Genomic DNA, 27,059 nt, shown 5'->3' with positions numbered 1-27,059 from the left:
CGTTCTCAGTGCGTGAGCTAGTGGTGGCCACAGATGGCAAGCCCTGCCAGCCAGCCACCTGGTGCTTCCAGGGCCACCTCAGGGACAAAGGCTAAGGACACCTTTCATGTATATTTCAGAACAGAAGTCACATTCAAGTCCTTAAAAATCATCCCAAGGAACACGTCAATAACTGCAGGTGGTTTCGCTGGAGGCAAGTAACATACACGTGGGCTTGGAAAGGGGGCCTTTTCTCCCTGTAACATGGGAAACAATGTGGCCGCCCAGCCTGACCACAGAACGCCTGCTTAGGTTACTCGGAGGCATCGCATACCTGCATCCTGGGTTATAAATGGCAATTTATCGTGGAAATCATAGAATACTCTGCAGCCATTTTGGAACCTGTAACAACTGCTCCTATGGGTGAAATAATGAATTAAATTGCTATTATAGGGCTTAATTCGTTATTTTACCCCGAGGAAAACTTCCAAAACAGTGATTATGAATTATGACCATAATTTGCTACAACACTTTCCAATTCAATACCAACAGTGTAGCATTTCTTTCTCTTCACTTTCAGAGTTAGGTTTTTTTATATAAGATTCAGGTTAGTCAGACTATAAGATGTGGTGGTGCTTGGCTGTTATTCCCAATTAAGAAAGAAGTTAACTGGACGTTAAACAGCTCGTCATAAAAGTACTGAACAGTGCAGCCCTTTTGCCCAACCCACTGGCGGTGACACAATGAAAATGCGGGAGGTCTGGCTGGTCCTGACCACGTCAGTCACTGACACGGCAAGGCCGGAATAATGGCCACTGGCGTGCTTTCAGACGGTGACTCAGTTAGGACAGCACAGTGAGCTGACGTGAGGTGCAGCAATCAAGTCATTATGGGAAGGAGAGCCTGAGGAGATGGCCGGGTATTTGTCATTGGCATTAGCTAAGCCACATCCGGGCGTGTGCCGCGACAGCGGCAGGGCACGCATGGGCCAGTGTGTCCGAGGGAGGGGCCAGGATTTGGTGAGCGGCCGGTGGGTGCCTGTCCACACTTTCCTGCGCTCCCAACAGTTCTGTGGGTTGTTACCAAATTCAAGCTCAGTGAGGCTAATTTTCTTGCCCAAAATTATACAGACAGTAAGTGATACAAAGAGGACTCATAACCGACTTTGCCTCGTCCCAGAGCCCATGTCCCATCACCTCCTCTCCTGGGAGCCCACATCAGCTGGTCACAGATGCACTCGCACCAGCCTTCCTCTCTGGCCCACCCTCCACACACCCACGCAGAGGCTTCTAGGCCACACGTCTGCGGAGGTAAACAAAGCCCTGCGGCTCACCGCTGCCTACAGGAGAATGGCAGACTATTATTATTCTAGCTGTTTCCTTTGCAAAGAGCAGTGCAGTGTGTTATAAAGAGTCCCAAACAAAAGTAAATTCTGCCTAAACACACATGCATTCATTCCTAATGAAGAGACTGTGCTAGACACATTTTTATCTCCCACACAGACATGTGGCCATGTTTCCTTATTTGGGGGAACATGACTCATCGTTTTCATTACAAAATTATTTTGTATAAATTGAAAAACGATGAGATTTTAGGAAACTTCTGCCGTCATCTGTCTATAAGAAGGAGCAGCTCTAACTGCTCTCTGCTCCACGAGTTGGCCTCTCCGCCTCGGCCTGCCCTCCAGTGGAGTGTCCCAGGGTGATGTCCTTGGTCCCTCTCTTCTCTCCCCTGTCCACGCTGTTTCAAAGGCCAGCAGTAAGACGTCTCCCACATTCGCATCTCCAGCCGGAACCCCGGATCCCAGTGCCCACCAGACACCGCCACAGATGTCCCTGGGCACCTGAGACTCACACCTGTCCAGTGAAATTCGTCCCCTGCTGGACCGCCCCAGCCTGCCCACCGTCTGTCTGCCTCCCTTCTCCTGACCCCCAGCGCCGTTTAGCCGAGTAACAGCTCCAGGCTTTTTCCTCACACTTTCCACACAGCCTCCTGCCCTCCAGTGACCACACGGCCAGTCTGCCGCCCCAGCACAGCTCCCATCTCTGCCTGCACTGCCGCTCTCTGGCCAAGCCCTCGCCATCTCCCTGCTGGACGGGCGGTGGCAGCCACCTGGAGCCCAGGCTGCGTCTCCTCCAGCTGCCCTCTGGGCCCCGCCTGCTGGGTCTGCCATGCACTGAACATGGGCTCAAGGTCAGACTGCATCTGGGACAGGGGCGGAGCCTGCAGGGAGGCGGGGCCTGGCAGGCCACTCCAAGGCGTCCAGGTACTTCTGAGCTCAGGATCATTCTTGTCCACAAAAGACAGAGCGAGCCCTGCTCATTATGCCAAAGCTCGTACCACAGGCTCTGAGGGAGCCTCCCCCCGCCCCCCAAAGCAAGTCCTAGGAAAGTCAGGCTAGTAGTTTGGAATCAGTTTTGAGTTTCTAAGGGGCAGATTTTAAAGAGGCCACCACTCATCTGGGTGGATAAAGATTTGTGAAACCGAACTGTATAAACTATGAAACTCAATTGAGTAGCAGCTGCCACCCCGCGTGACCTTTGAGCCTGCTGCAGGGGCAGCAGGCACCACAGCCCTCCCCTGCACACACGCAACTATGACCAAGGAGCCCAGGCACTGCCCAGTCTCCTCACCCTATACAGGGCACAGCTCGCCTTTGCCACTCTTTGCTACTCTGTCACTCGGAAAAAGAAAGGCCAAAGGAACACAATCACAAGCACCCACTGTGTGCTGGTGCCCTGATGCGTGCACCCCTGGGTCAGCTCACTCAGGGGCTAGCCCCACTATGAGGTGGCTTGGAGAAGAAACAGGAAGTCTGGAGAGGAAGAGGAATGGAGCCAATTCTCTGCCTTTGGCAGCCCCCAGCCACCCCTGCAGGGCCTGGCCTGCAGACCTGCGGGCAGTACCACTCCATGGGTCCCGAGTGGCTGGCTGACTCCTCTGCCAGGCTGCCCACACCAGTTTGTCACACAGCTCCTGGGCAGGCTACACTCACCCTGACCACCAGATGCCACCGGGGACTCATGTGAGCTGTGATACGGTGACAAAGCACAGGATTGGAGCCAGGGCTTGGGGCAGAGCGTGGCTCAGTTGCTCTACAGTCTGGCTCTGTGACCTTGGGAACCTTGGGAGGGCTTTGGAGGTTTTGTTCCTTATTTTCTGCAACTGCCTAAGAGAGATAATTGCTACTTCACTGAATTGTTATGAAGATGACACGAGACGACACATAAAAGGCTTGGCATAAAGAAGGCATTCGTAAGTACAAACACTAATAGCAGTAACTTAGAACCAGACAGAATATTCCTGATGATCCTGCTCTCCCACTTAAAACAACCTACAGCTATTACTTTATACTCCTCAAAGTCACTCATCCATTCAACAAACAGTAACCGACACTGTTCTAGGCTCTGGGAATTCAGTGATGGGAGCAGAAAAGTCCCCACGCTCATGGCACCTGTGTTCTCGTGGAGGGATGAGAGAAGGTGGGGCACGGGTCAGCGTGGCTGGGCACCACTTCAGCGGGGGTGGCCAGGGAGGGCGTGTCTGAGGGCTAACATGTGATTCCTCCAAGACATGACGACAACGGTGAAGAGGAAGAGTCCTTGGTCTGTGAGGCTCACGGCGGGGAGAACACTGGATCCCTTTCTCAGTCGGCTGAGCTCTGGCTCAAGGCTGTCTCCCTCTGACTTTCCTGATCAGGAGACGGGGCTGGAAATCCACCAACTGATTATTAGGAAGGTCTACCTCTTACCAACTATGGGACCTTGGGTATAACACTGTACTGTCTGCCAACGTTACAAAAGATGGCAACGCCCCACCACCTCTTAGTGTGATTAGTGAGTACCGTGGAGAAAATGAGCATGAAAAAGTTTTGTCTCCTGTGAACGGCTGCAAATTCAAGGTGTCACTGGTTGGGTCCAGCCCCCCAGAAATCTGTGTGGGAGCCAGTTTCTCAGCTCTATAGGTAAAGGACAGTGTCATGCAAGGGCAGCTCTAGGAAACGTCTGTCCCCAGCCACTGTGACAGGCCCATATCTAGACAAGCTGCACAGATACTGCCCTGAACGAGCCGGCAGGGGCTCCTGCCAAACCTGACAGTTTCCTTTTGAAACTCACCTGGAGATGATGGGCCACGGCAACCGGCAACTAGAGGACAGGTAGCTAACAGGAGCTGCGAGGAGCAGTTCAGGCGTTACTCTGCATTTTTTAGCCTTATGTACACACTGCTCACATCACCATAACACCAGCAATTCAAGCAAAAAGCACCAGCACAGCAATTATAAAACCATTTAGTCTAGAAGACCATTTTGCTGCCGCTAAAAAGATACCTAATATTAGTAAAATTATTCCCAGTCAATTTCTTCCTTAATTATGCTGCTGCAAATTTAAAATACATGAAAAGCATACCAAGAATTAGGAAATCTGGTGGGGCAATCATATCCAAAATGTTTATCTATAATTTTAAAAACTCGGTATGAAAATCAGGGCCAGGGCACTCACTTAGGATGACCCCCGACTCAGTGAAACATTCTCACTAAAACGAGTTACAAATAAATGAGCAGGCAGACAGTAACCTTACCATCTGTATCTCTTCGGGGGATAGTTCATCTTCAACTCTGCCATCCCCCCAGCTTCCCAATTCCAGGTGTGCCTCGGCCGGAATCTTTTCTGTTAAAAGAAAAATCAATGAATCAATCAACAGAAGGCAAAACACTCATTTTAGGGCAGGCGGGCTGAGGATGCAGGTACGTGATAAAACACGAAGCTCTCATAGCTTTGTCTGCATTTGACTATTTTATCTGTTGGCCAATACTCAGGGATGGCAGCACGATTCTTCTACATGTGAAGACCAGCGTGTGCATGTGTGTATATTTGTGAGTGCACAGACGTGTGCGTGTGTAGTGGGAGGGGACCTATGCACACTCTCAGTACTGCAGTGACTTCAGCAGTGGTTGCAAACCAATGGACGCTCTTCATGATCAGCCTTCATGTGTATTTTACCTCGGAACACACACCCACATACACCCTCCCCCTATTTTGTGAAGATTGCAAACTATATGGGTATTTTCATTGTAAAAACAAGTTATACGTATGTAAACGATACAGAAAATACTGCTCCCTAATCCCATCCCTCTCTGGGAAGTAACCACGTTACTTTGTACCTCACGGACTTCAGCCAAGCACCTTCACGAACATACGCAACCACCTGCCTCCCCTCACCCCACCCCAGATATGATCCATAGTTCTGTGTGTGGTTTGTTTTGCTCAAGGATTTCAGGGGTAACACTGTTCGAAAACTTGCTTTTATGGCTTAACTATCTCGGCGGTCACCCTGTGCTGGGCGGGCCGCACAGAGCACCTCGCTCGCTGCATACTGTTCCATTGTAAGGACACACTATTCATTATGTAGCCGTAACGCCCCTGATAAGCCTTCAGTTCTTTTGGCTTGTTACTGGCATGATGGGATGTTGTGCCCGGCCGTACTGTGTTCATGTGGGGTGCTCTCGCACAGACACCTGGCTGGCGGTGTACGAACATTTTAATCTGGACTTTTTGGCCATGGTCACAAAACCACGTGACGGCTTATCCAGATGCACACCCATGGCACCAGCTCCTAGAAAGGGCCGTGCCACCCAGGACTGTGTAGGTGGGGGCAGGGGAGTGGAGATGGCAACGTGCTCTCAGCTCCTAAAGGTGACTTTGTGTCGGGGTCTCAGCAGTGCCTCTGGCTTGTGTGTGTGTGGGGGGTCAAGTACCCAAAGGCCAATCTGCTTTGTCTTTTCTTCCTCCATCTCGGTAAATTTCCCATAGCCGATCTCAGCCGTTGGAGATGGGCAAAAGCCCAGGGCTTTTGCTCTGAGGCTGATAAGGGAAAAGAACACACTGATAACACCGATTAGAGGAAGGAGGTCAGGCAGACCGTGTGTACAGGGCATGGTTATTTGGGATACATCGTCACAAAAAACTCCATGACCTTGTCCCAAGTGTTTAAAAAAATGGCTGTATGGCTGTTTATGCCAGAACTGTTTTCATATTTATAAAAGACATGTATCTATAATTTTTATATAATAAGTATGCACACACAAATAAAAGTTATATATAATTTATACATAAAGCCACATTTACAGAAGACAGGCTAGAGCACCTTTAGGGATGGATGCAGTTTCCCTCAGGACACTCTTCGGGTAAGCGCCTCTGCACTTTCGCTCCTCCCCCCGAGAGCCCTGTCTCCTACTGGACCCCACCAACCTCGAGGTCTGATAGAGGTGACCTGTCAAAGGCCCAGCAAATGGGTTGCAACAGGAAGTGGAGTGGGCGCAGGCCTCTCCCCTCGCCCCATGCACTCCTTAGCGATACTGCAGGCCCATGACTCCCAACGGCTGCTCTCCCGTGACTCCCAAACGTCTCCAGCCCTGAGGTCTGCCCCGAGCCCTAGGCTCACTCCAACAACTGACCCACTGTTTCCGCCTGGACATCCAGCAGGCGCCTGAAACCTAACACATGTAGACCAGCATTTTAGTTTCATTCACTGCCTGCTCCACCCAGCCGTTGCCAGACCCCATCTTCCTTCCGCCGTCCTCATCTCAGCCCACCCAGCTGCGCATGCCCCAAACCTGGAAGTCACCCTTGGTTGCCCTTAGTCCCGCTCCTCTCACCACCTCCCTGGAGGCTGTGGCTATGGCTGGGCTTTGAGCACTTCCCTCCATCCCCCCCGCTGTGTCCCTGATGACAGATGCAGTTGTCCTGGTCTGGACCACTCACTGCAACAGATGCCTGACAAGCCCACCTGCTTCCACTTTTCCTCACTCCCCTCTAACTCCACACAGCAGTCAGAGAGCCAGACCTTGTCCCTCTCAGCTTAAAATCTTCCAGGGGCTTCTCACTACACGCAGAATCAAAGCCAAGCCTTCACCACAGCCTATAAAGCCCTGTAGGATCAGGCTCTGCCTGCACCTCCGGTCTCTTCTTACGCCACTCTCACGCGTGCCTCCTCTTGTGTGTGCGTGGGCACGTGTGTGTGTGCACGTGTGTGTGCACGTGTGTCTGAGTATGCCAAGCTCATCTCTCCCTCCCAGGCCTTTGCACTGGCCGGTCCTTTGCCTGGACAGCTCCTACCTGTGTGAGGGTTCTGATTTCCCCACATCCTCGCCAACACGTGTTGTTACCTGCCTTTTTCTTCCTGCCTGTTCTAGTGCATGTGCAGCAGTATCTCAACACAGTTTGTATTTGCGTTTCCCTGAGCTGAGCATCTCATGTGCTTACAGCCATCTGTGTATCTTTCTTGGATATACTGAAATGTGAAGGTTTCCCAGCTCTCTGGCAGGCCGAATGTCTCCTAGTACTAGGCCTTGTGTTTCACAGCACACAGGGATTGCACACCCATTTATGTAACTATCCCACTAACATCTGTTTCCCCACCAGGCTGCAGGTAGTGAGTTTTCTACCCATTACTGTGTCCCCAGCACGCAGTGTGGGCTCAGGCCCAGCAAGGGCAGATTGGCCAGATCTCTCCCCAGACTTACCCTCAGCTGGGCCCCAATATCCACACTGGCTTTTCCCCACGCTCATCAGCCCTAATGATATTTCTTGGACGGATGGATGGAGGACGGATGGATGGATGTGCTTTATACGGCACGGGTGAATTTAGATATGCTATGTCAATGTCTTAGGAAATGCAGAGCCCCATTACTTCATGGGTAATGTTGGGGTCTCCCTCATTAGGGACCAGTGGAGAGAGTTGGTGTGCAGGGCCTCTGGGAGGCAGGCAGCCACCGGGGGGATGGGCTCAGGCTCGACAAAGACAGTGTCCCACCTGCAACCCCAGTGCCCCCCCTTTCTTGTTTGGCTCTGAACAGCTGTTTCCTTACACACAAAATGATTAGAGTAACACCTCAGTAAGACTGCATCTGCTGACACCCCAGCATATGCCCAGCACAGTGAGGGGCTCACTAAACGTCAGCCTGCTTGCCCTTCCCCACTGAAGTGGTTTTCATCGACGGGAAGGGCCTCTGGCATCTTACAGGTTTACAAAACCAGGATGTTCTGAATTCCCTCCCTTGTAAAATGCAAGGAATAAATCAGATGGAGAGGCAGCACACACCCACGTTACCCAGCCTCTTGGACCCTTTCACAAGGCTCCTCTGAGAAAGAGGCCGTACGGGTGGCTAAGATGTCTGTGAAAACTCAGGACACCTGTGGGACTGAGAACCATTGTCATGATGTCATGACACAGAAGGCAGCCTCTACACACCACCCGCCTGGCTTTGTGCATTTACACACAGCGCCCCCACCCCACCCCCCAGCCTATGCGTGGTGGCCACACCGGCCGGACACACAGGAAAGAGGTCCGTGACAACACGCGTGTTCCTGATGTTTCCAGACTTGAGGGAGACCCTTGTTCACTAAGCGTCCACTGTGTGTCAGGAGCTGTTGGAAGCCACGGGCCCTCGAGCATATACACAGGCAGCATACAGAACCGGAATGGCAGTGTCCTCTTAGCTCAACTGGCTGCTGGAGGCCACTGACATCGCACACTCCACCCCAAGGCGGGCTGTCAGCTCCACGCAGGGTCACTGCTGACAGCGCCCCGATATCACTGGGGCAGCACCCTACTTTTCCTAAGGCCGACATGCAAGACGCAAGACTCCCGGAGCAGTGATCTCCGCCATTTCCTCCTGATTCTAGGTCTCCTGTGCCCGCCTCGCTGGTGCATAGCGACGTCAGGCCTTTCTGTCTGGACCCTGCCGGTTGCCAGGTGACTGGGGGAGCGCTCCGACTCTGCACCCCCATCTTGCCCCCCCACCCTGCCTCAGCGGCAGTCATTAAGACCCAACTGTGACAGGAAAAAAGGCTGCCACATCTGTGTTTCCTTGGCTTTATGTGAGTACAAACACCATAAGAGATCTGGGACCGTGTGCCTTCTTTTTCTGCTTTGTTTTACCAACATGTCATAAGGAAGAGATGCAAGGCAAGATTTGGACTTTAATTCATACCTGGATATTCTTCAGTGACGGGTTTTTCTTCAGAGTCTTTTGCAGGATCCCGCGAAACTTGCTCAGAAGACACAGATTCTCTTGACTTTGTATTTGGTTCTGGTTCCAGCTTAGATCTAAACACAAATAATTAGCAATCATATAACTTACTTAGGCAACAGGATTCCGTATGACGACAGAAGGGAGTCGCCTGGGACCTCGCACGCTTGTTCTGGGCCCTCTACTGGGGGGCGGAGTTGCTGCCTCTGGGCCCCCTGACCATCCTGCCACACCTCTAGTGGGGCACTTGGTATAAGGTGCTGGTGGCACTGTCTGCAGGGCAGGGACTGCACACCGCCCCACCCCCACAGTGCACAGGGGAGAGTGTGGTCAGCATGGGATGAAGGAAAGGACGCAGGGACCCGTCCCACACGCTGATACCACACCCAACACGTGGGCAGCGAAAGCTGACTGCTCCAAGTTCAACAAATCCAGGACGCTGGTTGTTTTACACCAGTGCCAGTGTTGCTAAATGAACACAAACACACACATGTGCGCACGTGCGCGCATGCGTCCATTACATAACATACATAAGTAGTATCTTAAAATAGTTTAAATATACAAGTCTTTAAACAACCCCTGGATGGAACCGACTTGTCTCAGGAACTCAGGCTTCTGCTCTTGGCATTGCCTCGGGCCTCCTCCCACTGCTGAATTCCGTTCCACCTGCAGGGCTAGGCTCAGTCTCACCTTCAGAGAGGCCTTCTCCCACTTTCCTATAAAAAAAGGCCTCCTTCCGTTACTGTGCCCACAGCACCTGTCTGCCTCCCGCTGTCACCACAGCCTGCACTGACCGTACTAGTTCGTGCTTCCTGTCTTGCTCCAGGGCAGTGCACACTGTCTGCTATGTAGCCCTAGGTGCCCGATGCGCACCTGGCATGCAGTGTTTAATAAATATAAGTTAAATGAATGGATGCTTTATAACTGTCAGTAAAAGGCTAGTGAGAGAGAGAAAATTTGGTTATGAAACAACAGGCCTTGTAATGGCTTTACGGGAATCCACACAGCGCTATGAAAATTATAGGCAGGGTCCTAAAACATATACGTATAGTCCACAGAAGTAGGCAGAGAGGCTATGAATAAAAAGAACAATGCAAATACCTATGAGGGCGCTATTAATGCCAGCTGACATTTATTGACGGCTCATTGTGTACCAGGCATTTTTCTAAGGACTTCATACGGATAAGTTTATTTAATGCCGCCCATCCCTAGACGGCATGCTTATGACAAAAAAAATGACCTAAATGTTCATCAGAAAGTACCTGGTTTACAGTGAGAAGATATAATGAAAGAGGAAATCCATTTGCGGTAGCCAAAACAAAAGATAAAACATTACCAATAAAACCTGCAGCAAACTTAACAAAACCAAACTTAACAAAACCAAAACCCATATGTGAAAAACTGAAAGATGTTCTTAAAAGATATATAAAAAAAAATACTGTAACTACTGTGTTTCCCTGAAAATAAGACCCAGCTGGATAATCAGCTCTAATGTGTCTTTTGGAGCAAAAATTAATATAAGACCTGGTCTTATTTTACTATAAGACCCGGTCTTATATAACATAACATAACATAACATAACATAACATAACATAACATAACATAACATAACATAACATAACACCGGGTCTTATATTAATTTTTGCTCCAAAAGATGCATTAGAGCTGATTGTCTGGCTAGGTCTTATTTTCAGGGAAACACAGTAATTAGAAGATGTATTATGTTTTTGGATAGAAAAATATCATAAAGATGTGAGTTCTCCCTAAGTTAATTTATAAATGTAATGTGACCCCATCCTGAAGTCAGACAAGTCAGTTATGAAATTCATGTGGAAACATGCAAGAATGGTCAGAAAAACTGTAAACAAAACCTCTAGTTAATGATTTGCATGCTGAAGTATTTCAGGGGAAGAAAACTGATGTCTGCAGGGCTAAATGAACATACAGGATAGATATGTGACAGCAGGAAGGAACAGTAAAATGTAAATGCTCAAATTTAGGTGGTAGGTATATGGGTGTTCACTGTCAAATTAAACTGTGATGTATGTTTGTAAATGTTTATAACAAAATGTGCTAGGGGGTGGAGGAGAATAGCCAGGAAAACCCTTAAAAAGAAAGTGTGATATTAGGGTATAAAAAGATTGACAGACCAATGAAACAGAACAGAAAATTCAGAAAGAATCATATATAGATTTTCGTATAAGATAAAAGTTTGACAAGTGAGACCAGGATAAACAGGCAGTTACATGGGAAAAGGATACAAGTGTTTCCTTATGCTGTGCACCAAGATAAACTTCAAATGCATCAGAGGTACAGACATAAAAAATGAGCCTCACACATGAAAAAAACATGGCTTCATTCTGGTATTCCCTCTTCCACCTCTGTGACAATGAGGAACCTGGCTTCCAGTAGCCTTCCAATAATATATCTACCACTCAAAAGTTGTTGCAAGACTAAATAAAATAGTAGAGCAAAAAAAAGTACCAAGTAAAATGTACGTACTTTACAAATTCTTCCTACGATTAAGCCAGAGTGTAGAAATTATTGGGGGTGTCACAGGTAGGTGTCACTTAGGCAAGATCTTGAAAGAGGAGTACAGTTCTGACAGGTACAGAGGGCAGAAAGGATATTCTATGCACATGCTTTCCCTGGCATCCTGTCAGGTTGTGCGTGAATTCCCTGTGGCCACTCCATCACAGTGGTGGCGGCCAGGCTTCTCCCCCGTAAAGTTCCTCTTTCCCCCTTTGTAATGAATCAGGACTGGGGCAGGCAGTGCGCTGACGCTATCTATCAATTTCAAACTTCCCATTTATTCATTTATTTATTCCTATCTAGATGGACTCATGATGTCCTATTTTATTCAGTAGGCTATCGTTTGCTACTACCATTTATTTCAATGTTCAAATGGTCTCCAGTTTGGCCAGGAGAAGCCCCTGCAAAATGGCTTGTGTTCTTTTCCCATGTCCCCATCATTCTCTGAGCCCTTACTCGTTTTCTGGTACAAAAAAAAAACACAACGTTTCAGGCTCATTTTACACTTTCTGGGCCTCAGAATCAGCCATTTCTCCAAGGAGTCATGGTTCCTGGCAGCTGAAATTGCTGTTTAGAAGCCACGATCTGAGTGCTAAGTATGGTTATTGCTCTCGGGTGTCACTGCTTCCAGGCCCTCTCAGTAGACAGTGCTAGAAAACTCGTGTATTCACTTGAGTACCTATACAGACATACACATTTACAACCACATTTATTTCTGTCTGTCTACGTAAACTGCAAACCATGCGTTCACACCAGCATCTGCCATTCCAGTCCAACACCACAGGGCTCATTCTGGCTTTTCCCCTCTCACTTTTCCAATAGTGAGAATCCTGGCTTCCGCTATCTTGATATATGTACTTGTCTGATCAATCCCTCTGTATAGAACCAGCCCCCCAGGCCTCCCCACAGGCATGTGCTCTCTCCCTGCTGGGGCTCCGACTGACTCCCCGTGCTGAGCCAGCCCTCCCAGCTCCACCAACTCTGAGCTGTGCAGGGAAACCAGCCCCATCACTGCACACACCCAACTTACTCTGCCCCACACCAGGCGGCAAGACTTGTGCATGAATTGTTCACGAAGGGGAAGGGCTTAATTGACTTTTAAATACAAGGCTGCTTTAATGTCTGTCATCCTTTGTGTCCAAAATATGCTAATGTGTCAGTGTGCGATTTAAAATGAACAAAAGACTGCAATGCAGCAGACTTAGACAAAGTTGAGTGATTTTTTTTTTTAAGTGATAAAAACAGATCTAATTATGCACAGAATGTCTACTTGAAATCCCTCAGGGAAAATTACAAATTATCTAGTTGAAGGCAATTTGAAAAAAGCCATTTTTAAAAAGTCATCAGAAAGATCAGTTTATGCCCCATGATTTATTTAAATAAATGTCTCTCACTGAAGGCGGAGCATTTCATAACTGCCATCAACACAGTTTCCACCTGGCCAACATCTGCTTTCAAGTCCCTTATTTGAAAAACCTTGGGGTTCTGTTTAAAATTTTAGAAGAACAGAAGGACATAGAAAAGAGGAGAAAAACAGATTTGTCAGTTTTGAAACAAGAAAATATATGGGAGTAATTCTTTGCAAACCTTAACTAAAGCCCAATACAAATATTAGAGAAAAGTAATTCAAATTCCAGGTTCAAGTGTAATTCTTATCCTTCTTTTCTGCCCCCAATAAAGGCTCTAGGGGAAAAGAAGATGTACTTGCCACATAATACTATAGTACTGTAACTTCAAAAGTGGCTTTCGGGCTCAGGCATGCACGTGGGCACAGATGCTCTGTACCCCCGTGGAGCAGGACTGTCTCACGCTACCTTGATGAACCCATCTGCACCATCTCCCATCACTCCCTGCAGGGATTTACTGGGCATACACTACACAAAGGTGGTTTTCAGGCCAGTGCTACTCAAAGTGTGGGCCACGAACCAGACCAAGAACTGTGTGTTATTGGTCTGCTACGAGATAGGCACCAAAATGAAAAGAGCACGCATTTAGAACCATTTATAGCAACGTGACATTGCCATTTAACCAGTGGACTCATCTCCTGAACAGGGCACAGACCAGTCCAGGTGGGGTCAAAGCACTGCGGTGGGTCACCTGTGGTACAAGCTGTGAGCCTGCCCTGCACAGGGCGATGCATATCAGCCCAGGACGGACGCAAAGAACAAACAGCATAAAAAAAGGCCCTGCACCTCGGAGAGCCTATCCTAAGCCAGGGGTCGGCACGCTTTCCTGTAAAGGGCCAGACGGTAAGTGTCTCAGGCTTTCTGAGCCACATGTGACCTCTACCTCATAATCTTCTTTCTCTCGTGTTTGTTTTTCATTTGTTTGTTTTTACAAACCTTTAAAAATATAGAACCTGTGCTTAGCTCGAGCGCTATACAAAAGCAGGCAAAGGGCTGCAGCGGCCCTCAGGTCAGCGTGCTCACCCCTTTTGTAGACATGAGAAAGGCCCGTTTTGGGGCGTGAAAAAGACAAAGCCAAGGGAGGGGTAAATGGGGAGAGGTTGGTAAGAGGGCACAGACTACAGTAAAATGAACAAAATCTGAGGACCTCGTGTACACCATGCTCTCGAGAGTTGATAACACTGTACGATAAAACTGAAATTTGCTGAGTAGAACTTCAATGTTCTCACCAAAAAAAGATAAATATGTGAGGTGATGGGTGTGTTATTAACAGATGGGCAGGGATCCTTTCACAATGCGTGTGTGTGTGTGTGTGTGTGTGTGTGTGTGTGTGTGTACACACAGATACATATATATATCAAATTACCACAATGTATACTTTAAATGTCTTACAATTTTATGTCAATTATACCTTAATAAAGCTGAAATTAAAAAATAAAAGATGAAATCACTGCTGTGGACCTAGTATCACTTTTTCCTCCTCCTCCACCACCCCCACCACCCTCAGTCACTGGCAAAATTCACTGAGCTTTTATATGTACGGCACACTGTTACGGGCTGTGGGTCCAACGCGGTAAAAGACAAGATTCTGCCTTCACCAAGCCTCCAGTCCAGCTGGGAAAAGAGGACCGGGTCATAAATAATAAGAGTATATTCTTGAAGGACCAAGTAAGTACGGTGAGAGTACGTGTTGCAAAAGTACCAATGTTTTTTATTTTTTAAGAAAAATGGAACATGACAAAGTTTTGACCTTCTGTCCTAACTTGTAGGCGTAATAAATAACTCAGGGTCACATACCTGGCCATGGGATTAGGCAGTTCTTTCTAAAGTGGGTTTGCCAGGTGCCTCAAGAGGGAAGGGCTCCACTATCGGCAGGGCGCCCTCCTAGATGTAGTCGGGCCCCGTGGCCACGTTAAGGTCTCAGAGAACTCTTTACACCAAGTGCTTCTTACCTTGCTGGACCATGGGAACAGCTTTCAGACTAGCATTTATGTAGGTCACCAGGCTTTCCTCAGAATACCTTAGGGAATTCTCACATTATCCTTCAGAACTGACAGTAAGATGCACTAAGATTCTGGTAGTTCACTTCAACTACACTGACCAATCCAGAAGGTGCTGTCAGGTTGTCCAGTCTTCCTGTCTGTTATTTCATGACCTACCCAACATTAGAAGAAACCACTATCTTTCAGACTAATATGTTTTACCCTTTTCAAATCTCCCTTGAGACAGAGAAAGTAGTCCAAAGTTTCCATTCTTAAGGACATCACCATAATAAAGTGATATGTTCAAATGATGGGCTGAAAACCAGCAACCTTCAAAGCACAGCTGGCCCTGGGTAGAAATGGGATCAGATGACCCACCACTTGGTAAGAGAAACAGCTGCCTGGAGAGAAAGGCCTTATGTTTTAAGTGTGCACTTCTGTATAGTTTATTATGCCTCCACAAAGAAAATCCTCTGATCTAGTAGAAAAGAATCTCAGAGGTTCATTCTGATTTCCAGAGTGTCACCTTAAACCTCTTCTCCAAGGAAAGAAAGCCAATGATACACAAGCTGATTACTTACTGGAAAGGGGAAATGTTTCCGACTTAATCAGTTGGTTTTTAATTAGAGCATGTACTCAGGAGGGCATCTTACGGTTATTTCAACGTAAATCATAACCACATATCAGTATTTTACCGCGGTCAGAAAGGTCTAGGGTGTATTTTAAACCCTTTGGGATGACGAGGCCTCCTGTGCCAGTGTGGTACCTAGCGGCCCACAGCTTTTACAACTGAGAAGCTCTCACTATGTAGAACCAAGGAGCCAGGAAACAGGGACTGGGCCCCCTTCTTTCCTTCACTCAAGAACTGTTAATTCGGCACCTCGTCTGTGGCAGGCTCTGATCAAGGCACTGGGATCAAAGGACTAAAAGTCCCAGTGGTCCCTGCCTTCGAAGGACTCGCAGTCTTGTAGCAGGAGAAACAGAGAGGAGACTGCCCCAAATAATTACCACTGTCCCTCACGTCCAGCTTAAGGCGACTAGCAGCAGGTGCCACTGTCAACTAGGATAGCGCAGTGCCAGGGGGTGGGTGGAACGAGCCACATTTAACGATGGCACTATCCTTCTAAGGAGACAGTCGGGAGGGGGAAAATGCAGGAAGACTTCGTGCTTAATAAGCAAACCATTTTCACCCCATTTGGAAGAAGAGCCCTGCAGTACGATAGATGAGTGTGATACCACCATTCTATGAAAATAAATACCAGCACAGAATACCTTTTTCCCTATTCTGTGAAAAGGCTTAAGCAATTTGACGGCTCCTTAACTAACAAATATCTTTTTCTTTCCCCAAGAACAAAACAAACGCGATAGCAGCAACAATGCCATAAAACATGAGAACTAGGGGTTCTCAAATCTATTTTATAAGAAAGGTGTTTAGCCATAACCATCACCAACCAAAACAAAATAATAACAAAAAGAACCAATCCAACTTGACAATGAACAAACTCCACTTACAGTCAAATTACCTTCAGGAAATGTGTCATTCATTCATTCCTTCCTTCATTCAACAGTCCTAAGGGAGTGGCTTCCGGGGCCTCGGCAGGCGCTGGGCTCAGATGGGCTGAGGTGGTGGAACAGCAGCTCTCTGAGCGTTAAGAGTTACCCCTGACCATGACAGTGTGGAGGGAGCCGACAGAGAAGGGACCCACTACCACGGCCCACAGGCGCTGGGATCTTTACAGAGCAGCCACATCTTAACTGGGCCTGGAGGATGGGCAGGAGTTTGTTTGCCAGACGAATGGGGGGAAGGGCAGAAGACAGAGGGGAGGGTATTCAGGACAGACAGATCAGCAAGAAGTACAGCGTAAGAACCTTCCAGAACAAGGCCTCTTCAGAACACACAGTAGTCGAGTGTGGCCAGAGCATGATTCCAAGAGACCAACTAAGAAACAGAGGCTGCCATCCAGTCGTCAGGGGCCCTGAATGCTGTGCTGTAAAGTTTAGCCTTTGTAGGACATGGCAGCACAGCGATAAAATTACAGGTGTGTTTTGGCAGATACATTCCGCAGCCAGGTGAGGAAAGAACTAGAAGAGAGGATGGACTACATTGTGAAGGGTCACTTTCTTATTTCCCTCAAGGTTTTTCGCTCAGAGTAACTGGCACAGGGCAGCTGCGTGGCAGGAGGCTGGGCTCCTTCGCTGTCTAAATGAGAACAATTCCCATCGGACTGATCTTAATTTGTCAAAACCTCTGCCGAGGACCTGGCACGGAGGCGGCAGCAGCAAAAGCCTCTTTTGACTCTACTTGGGGTGCTCGTTAAGTCTGGAGTGTCAGGGTCCTCCGGGATAAGGAAGCAGAGATTGGCATCTCTCCCTTGGTGGGTGACCCCCAGTGCCCTCAACACCTCCGCCGTGAATCACACATCTTCAGTCGCCTTCCTCCTCCTCCAGGACTGGCCTCAGACGCTCTGCCTGCTCTCCTCTCTGCCTCTCTAATCACTTCCCCACATCCTGTTCTTGCAACATCCAACGCAAAGCCCCTTGTTTTGACAAATCTGCCCCGGGTACTGGCTCACCCATTATGACCTGTGCTGATTAAGCTGGCTCATTTTTCGTGTTTATATGGCAAGCCATCCGACTGAACTCCATGAGGACGGAGATCCCATCTCTCCTGCTTCTCTCCGCCTGTGCTCTCAGGGCCTTGTGTCACAGTTTTATGGACAGATAACTTGACTCATCTACTTACCATCTTCCACAAGTGCTTCTATTTGTTGGCATTTGAGGTTTTAAATGTTTCACAAGTGCGCAGAACAGTTAACAACACAGCAGGCCCGAGACTGCGCTCCTTAGAAAGGCTGGTTTGCAAGCTGGGCCCTGGGCTGGGGTCTGGGAACTTGGAGATGGTTCCCAGCACCTGACTGATAAGAGAGGCTCACTGTGCAAACGACGTGGCTTATGCTAAAAACCTGCCTGCCTTCTGGGGTCTGCAGTTATGGTATGTGCAGCTGCGTACGTGCCCAGCCCCCAGGAAAATGCCCAGACAGTGAGTCTCTAATGAGCTTCCCTGGTGGACATTTCACACAAGGGGGCACAAGCGCCATCCTGTGTGACTCTGGAGAGGACGCTGGACGTGTGCTCCTGGCTTCCTTGGTTCTCGCCCGTGCGCCCCTTCCCTCTGCTGCTGGCCTCGCACCTTTCCACCTGAATAAGTCACAGCCATGAGCAGGGCTGTGTGCTGAGTCCTGAAAATCCTCCCGGCAAATCACTGAACCTGAGGGTGGTGTTGCGGCCCCGACACAGCAAGAATTCAGAAAATTTGTCCCCGATAGTATGCACTGTTATCTTCTAAGAGAACGCCCCAAAATGATCTAAGAGAACACCCCACAATCTTTCCCAACTTGTAAGTGGCCAAGGTTTGGAGCCTGGACCCACACTCTGTGTTCGTGTAGGATCCAATCTCAGGCTGGCTGAGCAGCTGCGAGGACAGCAGCTCAGAGGGCCCTGTCCCTGTGCTCTGAGTCTGGCATGCAGCCCAGTGGGGAGGGCAGATGCAGGGACGCCAGGTGCCGTGGGAAATACGGAAGTCTGGCGCTGCTGCGTCCTGGCTGTGTGGCTTTGGGCCGCAGCTTCAGTGTCCTCACCTGCAAGGGGGGCTCAGAACTGTACCTGCAGTAAGTGGGGGCTGGGCGCTGCAGTGGGGCACGTGCTCAGAGCACCTGGCATCAAGTGAGGGGTGTCAGGAGGGGGTATACGCCACAGGAGCCCTGAGGGAGACCTCACAGCGAGCACTGCTGGCCGTGCTCCAGCTCTTTCCTCAGGAAAACACTTTCAGAGACAGCAGGGAGGGACGTGGGGCTCAGAGACCCAGGTACAGTGGCTAACACTGTGCCAGCCTCACAGGGTTCAGACCTCAGCTCTGCTTCCGCCTGGAGCTGGGACCTTGGGTGAGCCACCTAATGTCCCGAGCCACAACCTCCACACCTGCAAAACGAGGGTAACACCAGACCTGGTTCATGGGGCTGCGCTGACCTAATAAAGTTGCCGGCACGTGGTAAGTGCTGAGTAAACACTATTTCAGCGTTTTGTGAAGAAATTCCGGAACAGTACACTGTAGGGCCTCAGAGCTCCTTGTTAGTAGTAATAGTACTGCTATTATTATTATTATTATTGTTGTTGTTATATTACTAACAGTGCTTAAGGAACCCCAACAGACACAGTACTTACAATCTTTTCTTATCCACCACTCGTTTAACTCGGATGGCTCTTTGTTCTGAGTAAAGCTTACACACTCCTGTTGCAGGGAAAATACCAGAAGACAGACCAGTTAAAACCGCTTCTCAGGCCAAGGCATCATTCAATATAAGGAGACACTACGGTCTGCGGCGGGCACCACCACACGGGCAGCGCCAGCTCCGACCCGTAGGCTGACGTGCATACTTTTCAGGTAATCTTCAGTGAAATCCAGAACAGCGGCCCTGTGCTCCTTCACTTGCTGCGGCTGTGCGTCCTTGCAGGCTGCAGAGGAAAGGACAGCAGTCAGGCCTCTATGTCACTCACGCTCAGGGACGGGCCGTTGGCTTCTCACGGCACGTGCTTTACTGACAGTGCTTCGCGACGTGCCGCGGAAACGCTACACTTTCAAAGCGTACGATGCATTAGGCTTTCCAACCTGAGATTAAGGCTGCAGAAAAACTTCCGTCACGTAGTTTACGGCGTGTCTGACAGCACGGAGTGCACATGAGCAGCGCTGTCTGCTTCTGGGGCGCTGCCCTGTCAGCAGTAACAGCATCCGGTGCTCAAGCTGACTCTCAAGTAACATGTGTAAATCACTCAAGCCACACACGCCCCGTGGCTGAGCAGGTAGAACGCTCCCTCCTCTCCCCTCAGCCGTCCACGTTCCGGGCCCTTAGACACCGGGCGAACCTTCCTTCTCCGGGAAACCTTCCTCAAGGATGCCTTTCTTCTGCAAACTATCATATCTTGTGAAGTCTGGGCCATTTCTTTTGGTAGACAGCTGCCATTTATTGAGAGGCTGAGTGCCTACTGTGTGCAGGCACCTGCTAGCACATTACATCCATTACTGTTAATAATCCAAACAATCCTAAGGCCATTACGATTATGCTCATTTTAGGCGAGGAAACTAAGGTTCAGAGCCCAGAAGGAGCCCAAGGTCACAGGGCTTGGTACTTAACGGCTGGCTTTACTAATGTTCACGGGTATTTTCTAGGCTGTCTCATGCACAGGCCCTTCAGGGCCGGGGGCATGATGTGTTTTTACTGTAGGGCTGCTTCACTTGGGAGCCCCGGGAGGGGCGCCGCGGGTCCAGGAAGCCGTCCTCTCAGCGACCTGTCCACGTGGTCTGCAGGGTGCTGACGGGAGCTTCCCAAATGAAGTCTGCGTCAAGAGCAGTGCAGTAGCACCTGGCCACTTTGAACTCTATGCTACTGAATGTGCTCTGCATCTGCCTACGTAAATGAAAAAGGAATCAAGGAAGACACGTGGCTTGGGGAGCCATCTCACGGCCTCGATTGGAATTAAACATCAATGAAAGGGACAGAAATAACCACACTAGTGCCAGCTACAGTTCTAAGCATGAGCTGTGCGAGTTTAATGTATTTTTCATCACAATCCTAAGAGACATACCGTCATTGTCCCCATTTTGCAGATGAAGAAACCGAGGCCCAAGGCAAGTAAGTGGCTTGCCCCAGGCCGTATGGCAGATCTGGGCTGGGTACCTAAGCTACCATGAGAGACTGATGCTCGACTTAACTTGGATACACGAGTAGAGAGCTTAGATGACCCTCTTTCATCCTTATTATCTACATGTCATCTACCACTGCCCACTATTCACCAGGTGGGACACCGCACGCATGCGCACACACACCCCTACACGCACCATTTGCCTTCTCTGACCCTGGTCGCTTAGTAAAGTTTTAGTCCTGTCTGGAGAGGTCCTTTCCACCTCCTTCCTCCCATTACTTATCTTGAGTCATGGCCCCTTCATTACTTTTAAGCTTAGGTTAAAGCACTGATGAGGACGGGAAGGATTTTTAAGTTTTCAGAGAGAAATCTAAATAAGAACCCAGAGGGCGGGACTTTAACTGGTTGTGCCCCGTGAGTCTGACGCACTGAGCAGCTCACGGCTGCCTGCCTGCATCTTTCAGGCACCTCACCTTGAGTTCTCAGCTGCTGAATTGCTTCTGAGCAGGTCCTCATGAACGTCTGAGCGTCCTGGTCTATCTGGTCGCGTTCTGCATCTGTCATCCTTCCATGTTCAGACGTGATATGGCTGAGGGAGAGGGAGAGAGAAAGGCACAAAATGGAAGGGCAGCAGCAAATGGCCGCATGATGTAGTCTGAATGGGGTGTGAAGGGAAGAAAACGCTCCTCTGTTGACACCAGTGACTTGTACGCTGAGACTTGGAGTGAGGAGGAACTGGCCAGGCTAAGAGGTGGGAGAAGCGTCTCGATAGTGGGAGCAACGGTCAGGAAGGCTGTCGGGTAGAAGACGCTTCCTGCAGACACCACACTGGGGAGTCCAGGGCAGGGGAGGTGGGCATGGAGAGGTGTCAGGGCCGGCACACACGGCCTTACGCTCTGACAACAGGGCAGCCACCGCAGGCTTTCACACTGCACCACGCACAAGCAACTTCTGTTAGGAGAAATCCGTGGGTGCTGCGTGGACAGTGCTTCGGGACACTGATGAAGGCTCTTGAGAGGTCTGTGAGAAGCTGTTTCAGACTGCCACTCTGTCCCTGCTGACAGGCAGTCTGCAGAACTCACAATAAAAGAGCTTTCAGAAACACATTTCATTTCCCAATACTAAGTTAAAAACCCTAAAGTTACTCACCTAGTAAGGGTGCTCGCTTTTAGTAATGTAGCACCTGGAAGTTCAAAATATGCTAGTTCCATTACCGTGCTCACCCTGTCATGTCCGGGCGGGTGTGGCAGCTTTATTATTGACAGTGATGCTATCTGCCTAATTAACCACTCTGGACATCACAGCTGAAATCCAGAATCACCAAATATCAAGTCACAGGGAACTCAGATAAGGTACAGACTCAATCATTTCATTTCCACCCGCCAGCTCCTACTCTCACGAAAGATAAAATACAAAGTCCTGAACGCCCCCCACCCCAACCCGGACCTTACTTCCTGCCACACCCCCTCGTTCACGTCCCTCCAGCCACACTGGCCTCCTTGCTGTCCCCCTATGGCCACGCTCCTGCCACAGCCTGGAATGCTCTCCAAGCAGATGTCGGCTTTTCTCTTCCTACAGATCTCTGCTCAGACGGCCAGATCAGAGCGGCCTCCCTTGGCTACCCTGTGTGCTCACAGTCCTGTGCCATTATTAAGCTGTTGTGTCTGAACTGCAAAGCCGTACACTCTGCTTCCTGGTACGCGGACCGGGGCTCTCCAATCACTCTGCTACTCTCCTATCTCTCCTTTAGCCACTTTATTTTTCTTCACAGCACATATTACACTCTGAAATAAATATTTATGTCTATCTCCTCCCAAGAGACTGTAAGGTTCCTGAAATCAGGGACTTCATCTTGTTCATTTCTGCTTCCCCAACACCTGAAATGCACGTGGAGGGTGCACTAACATCAGCTGAACTCTTAGTACACACCCGGCACTGTTCGCAGCATCTTACATGTTTTTTATTTACTTATTTTATCCTCGAAATCCGTTCATGCACTCATATATACACACCCCTACACACACACACACAAATGTCAGGCACTGCGGCAGGGGTTAGGGGCTCAGAGTTGAACAAGGCTCATTTCTGATCCCCACAGAGGGGACCATATAACAGGGGACAATGACCCAGAAACGGGGAACACAAGAACTATGGTGGATGGTGTTGGTTTGGAAGTGGACAGTGGGACCCAGAGCGGGGTGGTCGGTTCGTGCAGGGGAGGTGGGTGCCAGGCAGGCAGAGAGGAAGATGCTCCACCCAGAGGAGAGCCGGGAAGACCCGCTGCCAGTCCCCAACCTGCGGTCATGGCTGGAATGACCATGTAACGTGGTTCTCCACCAGGACGGAAAACAGGAGTGACCTGGGTGGTCCCTGCACACCAGGCGTCCTAGCTATGGACCCGTGGGGTCCCTGCATTACATCGAGGGACAGCACAGCACACGAGCGTGTGTATCACAGACGCACTCGATGTATCTAGCACGGATCCCCACCTCTTTCCAAAGGAATGTAAATGGTATCATGATGAATAAGTACACATTTATTTCAAATTGTTCCTGAATCTGAATAGCTGTTTCTCCAGTATCAACAGGTTTCCCTAAAATACGATAATCATATAAAAGACAAATACCTCACTATCAGCTGAAAAGGAGTCCTTGTGGTGCAGAAGTTGGGGGCCACTAAGTTAGCCACTGGAGGATTTTAAACAGAGGGATCTGCCTTTTGCATGGGTTCCTTGGTGGTGACTGGCCTGGGGACAGAGGAAACCAGACGCCAGGTGGCCCTGACCACAGTCATGGCCAGTGCAGAGCCCAGGAAGAGGTGAAGAAAGCCTGGGTTGAGGCCACGGCAGTGGTGTGAGGCGGCACAGCCCCTGGGAGACATTTCACAGGAAACGTGGACTGACGGGTGGAGGCAAACAAGGAGAAGCCCAGGACACAGCGCACAGAAGAAGACACAAGTGTGGAAGGGAAGATGGGAGGTGCCGGCCAGAGACACCACGCCAAGCTTAGGACACGGAGCAACTTGAAGAAGGGCTCGGTCTCTTACTTTTCTCTGACATTTTAAGAACAGCACTAGAGATATAATGGGCATTAAAAACATAATCATCAAAAGTAAGGGATGCTTGGGGCCAGCCCAGGGGCTCAGGCGGTTAGAGCTCCATGCTTCTAAATCCAAAGGCTGCCGGTTCGATTCCCACATGGGCCAGTGGGCTCTCAACCACAAGGTTGCCAGTTCAATTCCTCGAGTCCCGCAAGGGATGGTGGGCAGCGCCCCCTGCAACTAAGATTGAACATGGCACCTTGAACTGAGCTGCTGCTGAGCTCCCGGATGGCTCAGTTGGTTGGAGCGCGTCCTCTCAACCACAAGGTTGCCGGTTCTACTCCCGCAAGGGATGGTGGGCTGCGCCCCCTGCAACTAGAAACGGGAACTAGACCTGGAGCTGAGCTGCGCCCTCCACAACTAGGATTGAAAGGACAACAACTTGACTTGGAAAAGAAAAGTCCTGGAAGTACACACTGTTCCCCAATAAAGTCCTGTTCCCCTTCCCCAAGTCACAGGGAACTCAGATAAGGTACAGACTCAATCACTTCTCAGCTGCTGACGAAACACGGTAGTTGCAGGAGGCCCAGACCACCATTCCATGTGGGAATTGAACCAGCAACCTTGTTGTTCAGAGCTCGCACTCTAACCAGCTCAGCCATCTGGCCGTCCCTGTGCGTGTGTTTCTTAATGCTCATTTATTTTTTTTCATTCTTGGCATTTGAAATATTACTTTATACATTGTGCTCATGTTAAGTATTGTGTTATTATACTGATGACATTATTAAGTCAGTAATTAACCCTTTCCATGCATTAACACCACTCATTGTTCTAAGCGCTTCACATGTATTTATGCACTTAATTCTCAATCTATGAGGTAAGTACTATTATAATTTCTATTTTACACATGAAGCAATTGAGGTCAGAGAGGTTAAGTAACTTGCCATGGTCACACAGCTAGTAATTAGCAGAGTTGGGATTTGAACCAAGGCATCCTGGCTTTGGAGTCCATACTTTGCACTAACACCCAGGACAGAAAAGTTCAGAAGAAGGGGCGATGCTTGCTTCCCATTTGTTGATGTGCTGTGAGGAGACAAGAGGAGACAGAATGAAGTTGGGGGAGGGAGCCTGTCTGGAGAAAGTGGTTCAGTTTGGCTGGAGCGCAGGACAGGCAGAAAGCGCTACATTCCTGGTGGGCTTCCAGTGCAGGTCAAAGGACTTTTCTTCTGCAGCCAACGGAGGGCTGAGCTACGGAAGTAAATGTGGTAATACCAGGTGAGACAGAAAGAGGGGGAGGGTCAGGCAAAGGGTTATTGACATCAGGCAGAGAATGCTGCCTTACTCATCTTGCACCCCTAGCGCCACGTAACAGGTGCTAATAAACGTGGTCTGTTGAACTGAAATTTAAGAAAGGGACAACGGTTGAGCGTGAGTGGTGGCAGGACACTGGAAGGCGGGGCTGGTTCTGAGATGTGACATCTCAGGAGCAGAACAGACGTTGGAAGCGGGGAGTCATCAGACTCTGAGCCCTGGGGCCGGGAGGAGTAGGCATTAAGAGAAACGAGGAACACAGAAGGAAGAGACGAGCTGGAAACAGGAAAGTGAAAAACCACTATTAACATTTGTCCTTATAACGCAATTTAGAAGGACAGATGTCAGGCTCCTGACACCAAATGTTCTGTGACTAACTTTGTTTTGAAAAAAGAAACCAGGGCAAATGGTCTTCTAACCATTTTGTGATAAAATCTGGAGAAACTACAGGAGATTGTAAGTAACAAAGGGTCGCTCTCTGAGGTTCCGTAATCTATTTAGGGGGAAGGGAAAAGTCACTGTGACATACGTGACAACAGACACACGCTGTCGCAGGGCTGAGGCTACTAATGTTTCCCATGGCCTGATAAACAGAGCAAAACTCTGGTGCCGTCCAAAACCGTGCTTCCCGAAAATAAGACCTAGCCGGACAATCAGCTCTAACGCATCTTTTGGAGCAAAAATTCATATAAGACCCGGTCTTATTTTACTATAAATATTTCACTTATTTTACTTATAGTAAAATAAGACCGGGTCTATAATATAATAAATATAATGTGATGTGATGTCATGTGATATTAATTTTTGCTCCAAAAGACGCCATTAGAGCTGATTGTTTGGCTAGGTCTTATTTTGGGGGAAACACGGAAATTGCAATAGCAGACTGCTGTCCCATGACGGGCACTGAGAAAACATTTGGTTGCTTGGGTCTTGTTCAATGGCTCTGAGCCTTTCTATCCTAATCCCTGAGGGGCACAGGAAAAGCCTGGCTCCTGGAAGAATGCTGGAGTGGGAAGCAATGAGAGAAGACCCACCTGGAGTGATAGAGAGAGAGGAGATGGTGGCACATAGAAAACCAAGAGTTAACAACTGGTTATTACAGACAGATCTAAATGCTGGCTTTATCACGATTACTAATCTCAAGTGGGACCTGGCATTTGCTCAGGGGCCCTGGTGTGCTTGCTTCCCACTCTGCTGATGACCATGTCATAGCTTCTCCAGCTCCTCAAACCCCAACACCTTCCTCCCCTTCACAAGTGTGTGTGTGTGGGAGGGGGGGCTTTGCTTCCTGTTTCCTGGGAACTCCCACAAGCTCCCACCACCACATGGGCCCGCCCCTCTTCCTCTGGGCCTGCAGACTCCTGGCCATGCCCCCCACCTGGGCACCAGGGTGGCCCCAGCAATTCCCCTTTCTCTCTCCTGCACCACCAGCCTTAAGTGAGTTCATATGTGTACATAATGCTTAGATGGTGTCTGGCACAGTGAATAAATACTACACGTGTTAGTTACTAATAGCATCAATTTTTTTTCTGTCTATTGGATCTTTCCCGGCAACATACAAACATGGGGATATTTCTCCCAACTTAAAAAACAAAACAAAACCTTTCAACTGCATGTCTCCAACCAGCTACTGCCCGATTTCCCCCCCCTTTTGTGTAAAACTTCTCTAAGACACCCCAGGTCTCTATTTTCCTGACCATTTGGTCTCAAACCCAATCCAAACAGGCTTTTATCCTCATCACTGCTGTCCTTGCTCCCAAGGTCACCAATGAGCCCCACCCAGTGACCTTCACAGATGGGATGGAGCTGATGGCCTCCTCCAGCCTCCACGACACCACACTCCTGTTTTCCTCACCTCACTGGCCACTTGTTTTCAGTCACTTCTGTCAATGCCTCCTCGCTCCCCGACCACTTAATGACGGGCAGGTCACGGCCAGCCCATGAACTCAATCTCCTCGCTATCTACGCTGCTCCCCGGGCGAGTTCGCCTCGTCTCGTGGCTTTAAGTGCCAGCTGTAGGCTGACAAGCCCCAAATTTATGTTTTTAGGCTGGACCGCTGCTTGAAACTGAGACACGTATAT

General features: G+C 49.2%; 1 protein-coding gene across 3 annotated transcripts in view; it reads right to left on the bottom strand.

Moving 5' to 3' along the window:
- Positions 1-27,059, bottom strand: part of STX18 (syntaxin 18) — a 106,701-nt gene that overhangs the window by 9,015 nt on the left and 70,627 nt on the right. For 2 of the 3 annotated variants that reach the window (XM_019716690.2, XM_019716689.2), the window contains exons 3-7: positions 21,101-21,216; positions 19,365-19,442; positions 19,152-19,218; positions 8,972-9,087; positions 4,558-4,646 (exon numbers count right to left, since the gene is read on the bottom strand). In XM_019716690.2, coding sequence (XP_019572249.2) covers positions 4,558-4,646; positions 8,972-9,087; positions 19,152-19,218; positions 19,365-19,442; positions 21,101-21,216 — 466 coding nt within the window. Of the gene's footprint in view, positions 1-4,557; positions 4,647-8,971; positions 9,106-13,196; positions 13,226-19,151; positions 19,219-19,364; positions 19,443-21,100; positions 21,217-27,059 lie in introns of all 3 variants that reach the window. The other variant, XM_019716691.2, reaches the window with a different exon arrangement.

Source organism: Rhinolophus sinicus, linkage group LG02, assembly GCF_036562045.2.
Source record: "Rhinolophus sinicus isolate RSC01 linkage group LG02, ASM3656204v1, whole genome shotgun sequence".
NCBI classification, from domain to species: domain Eukaryota; kingdom Metazoa; phylum Chordata; class Mammalia; order Chiroptera; family Rhinolophidae; genus Rhinolophus; species Rhinolophus sinicus.
Note: the sequence above shows the minus strand (reverse complement) of the source record. Positions and strands in the feature narration are given on the sequence as shown.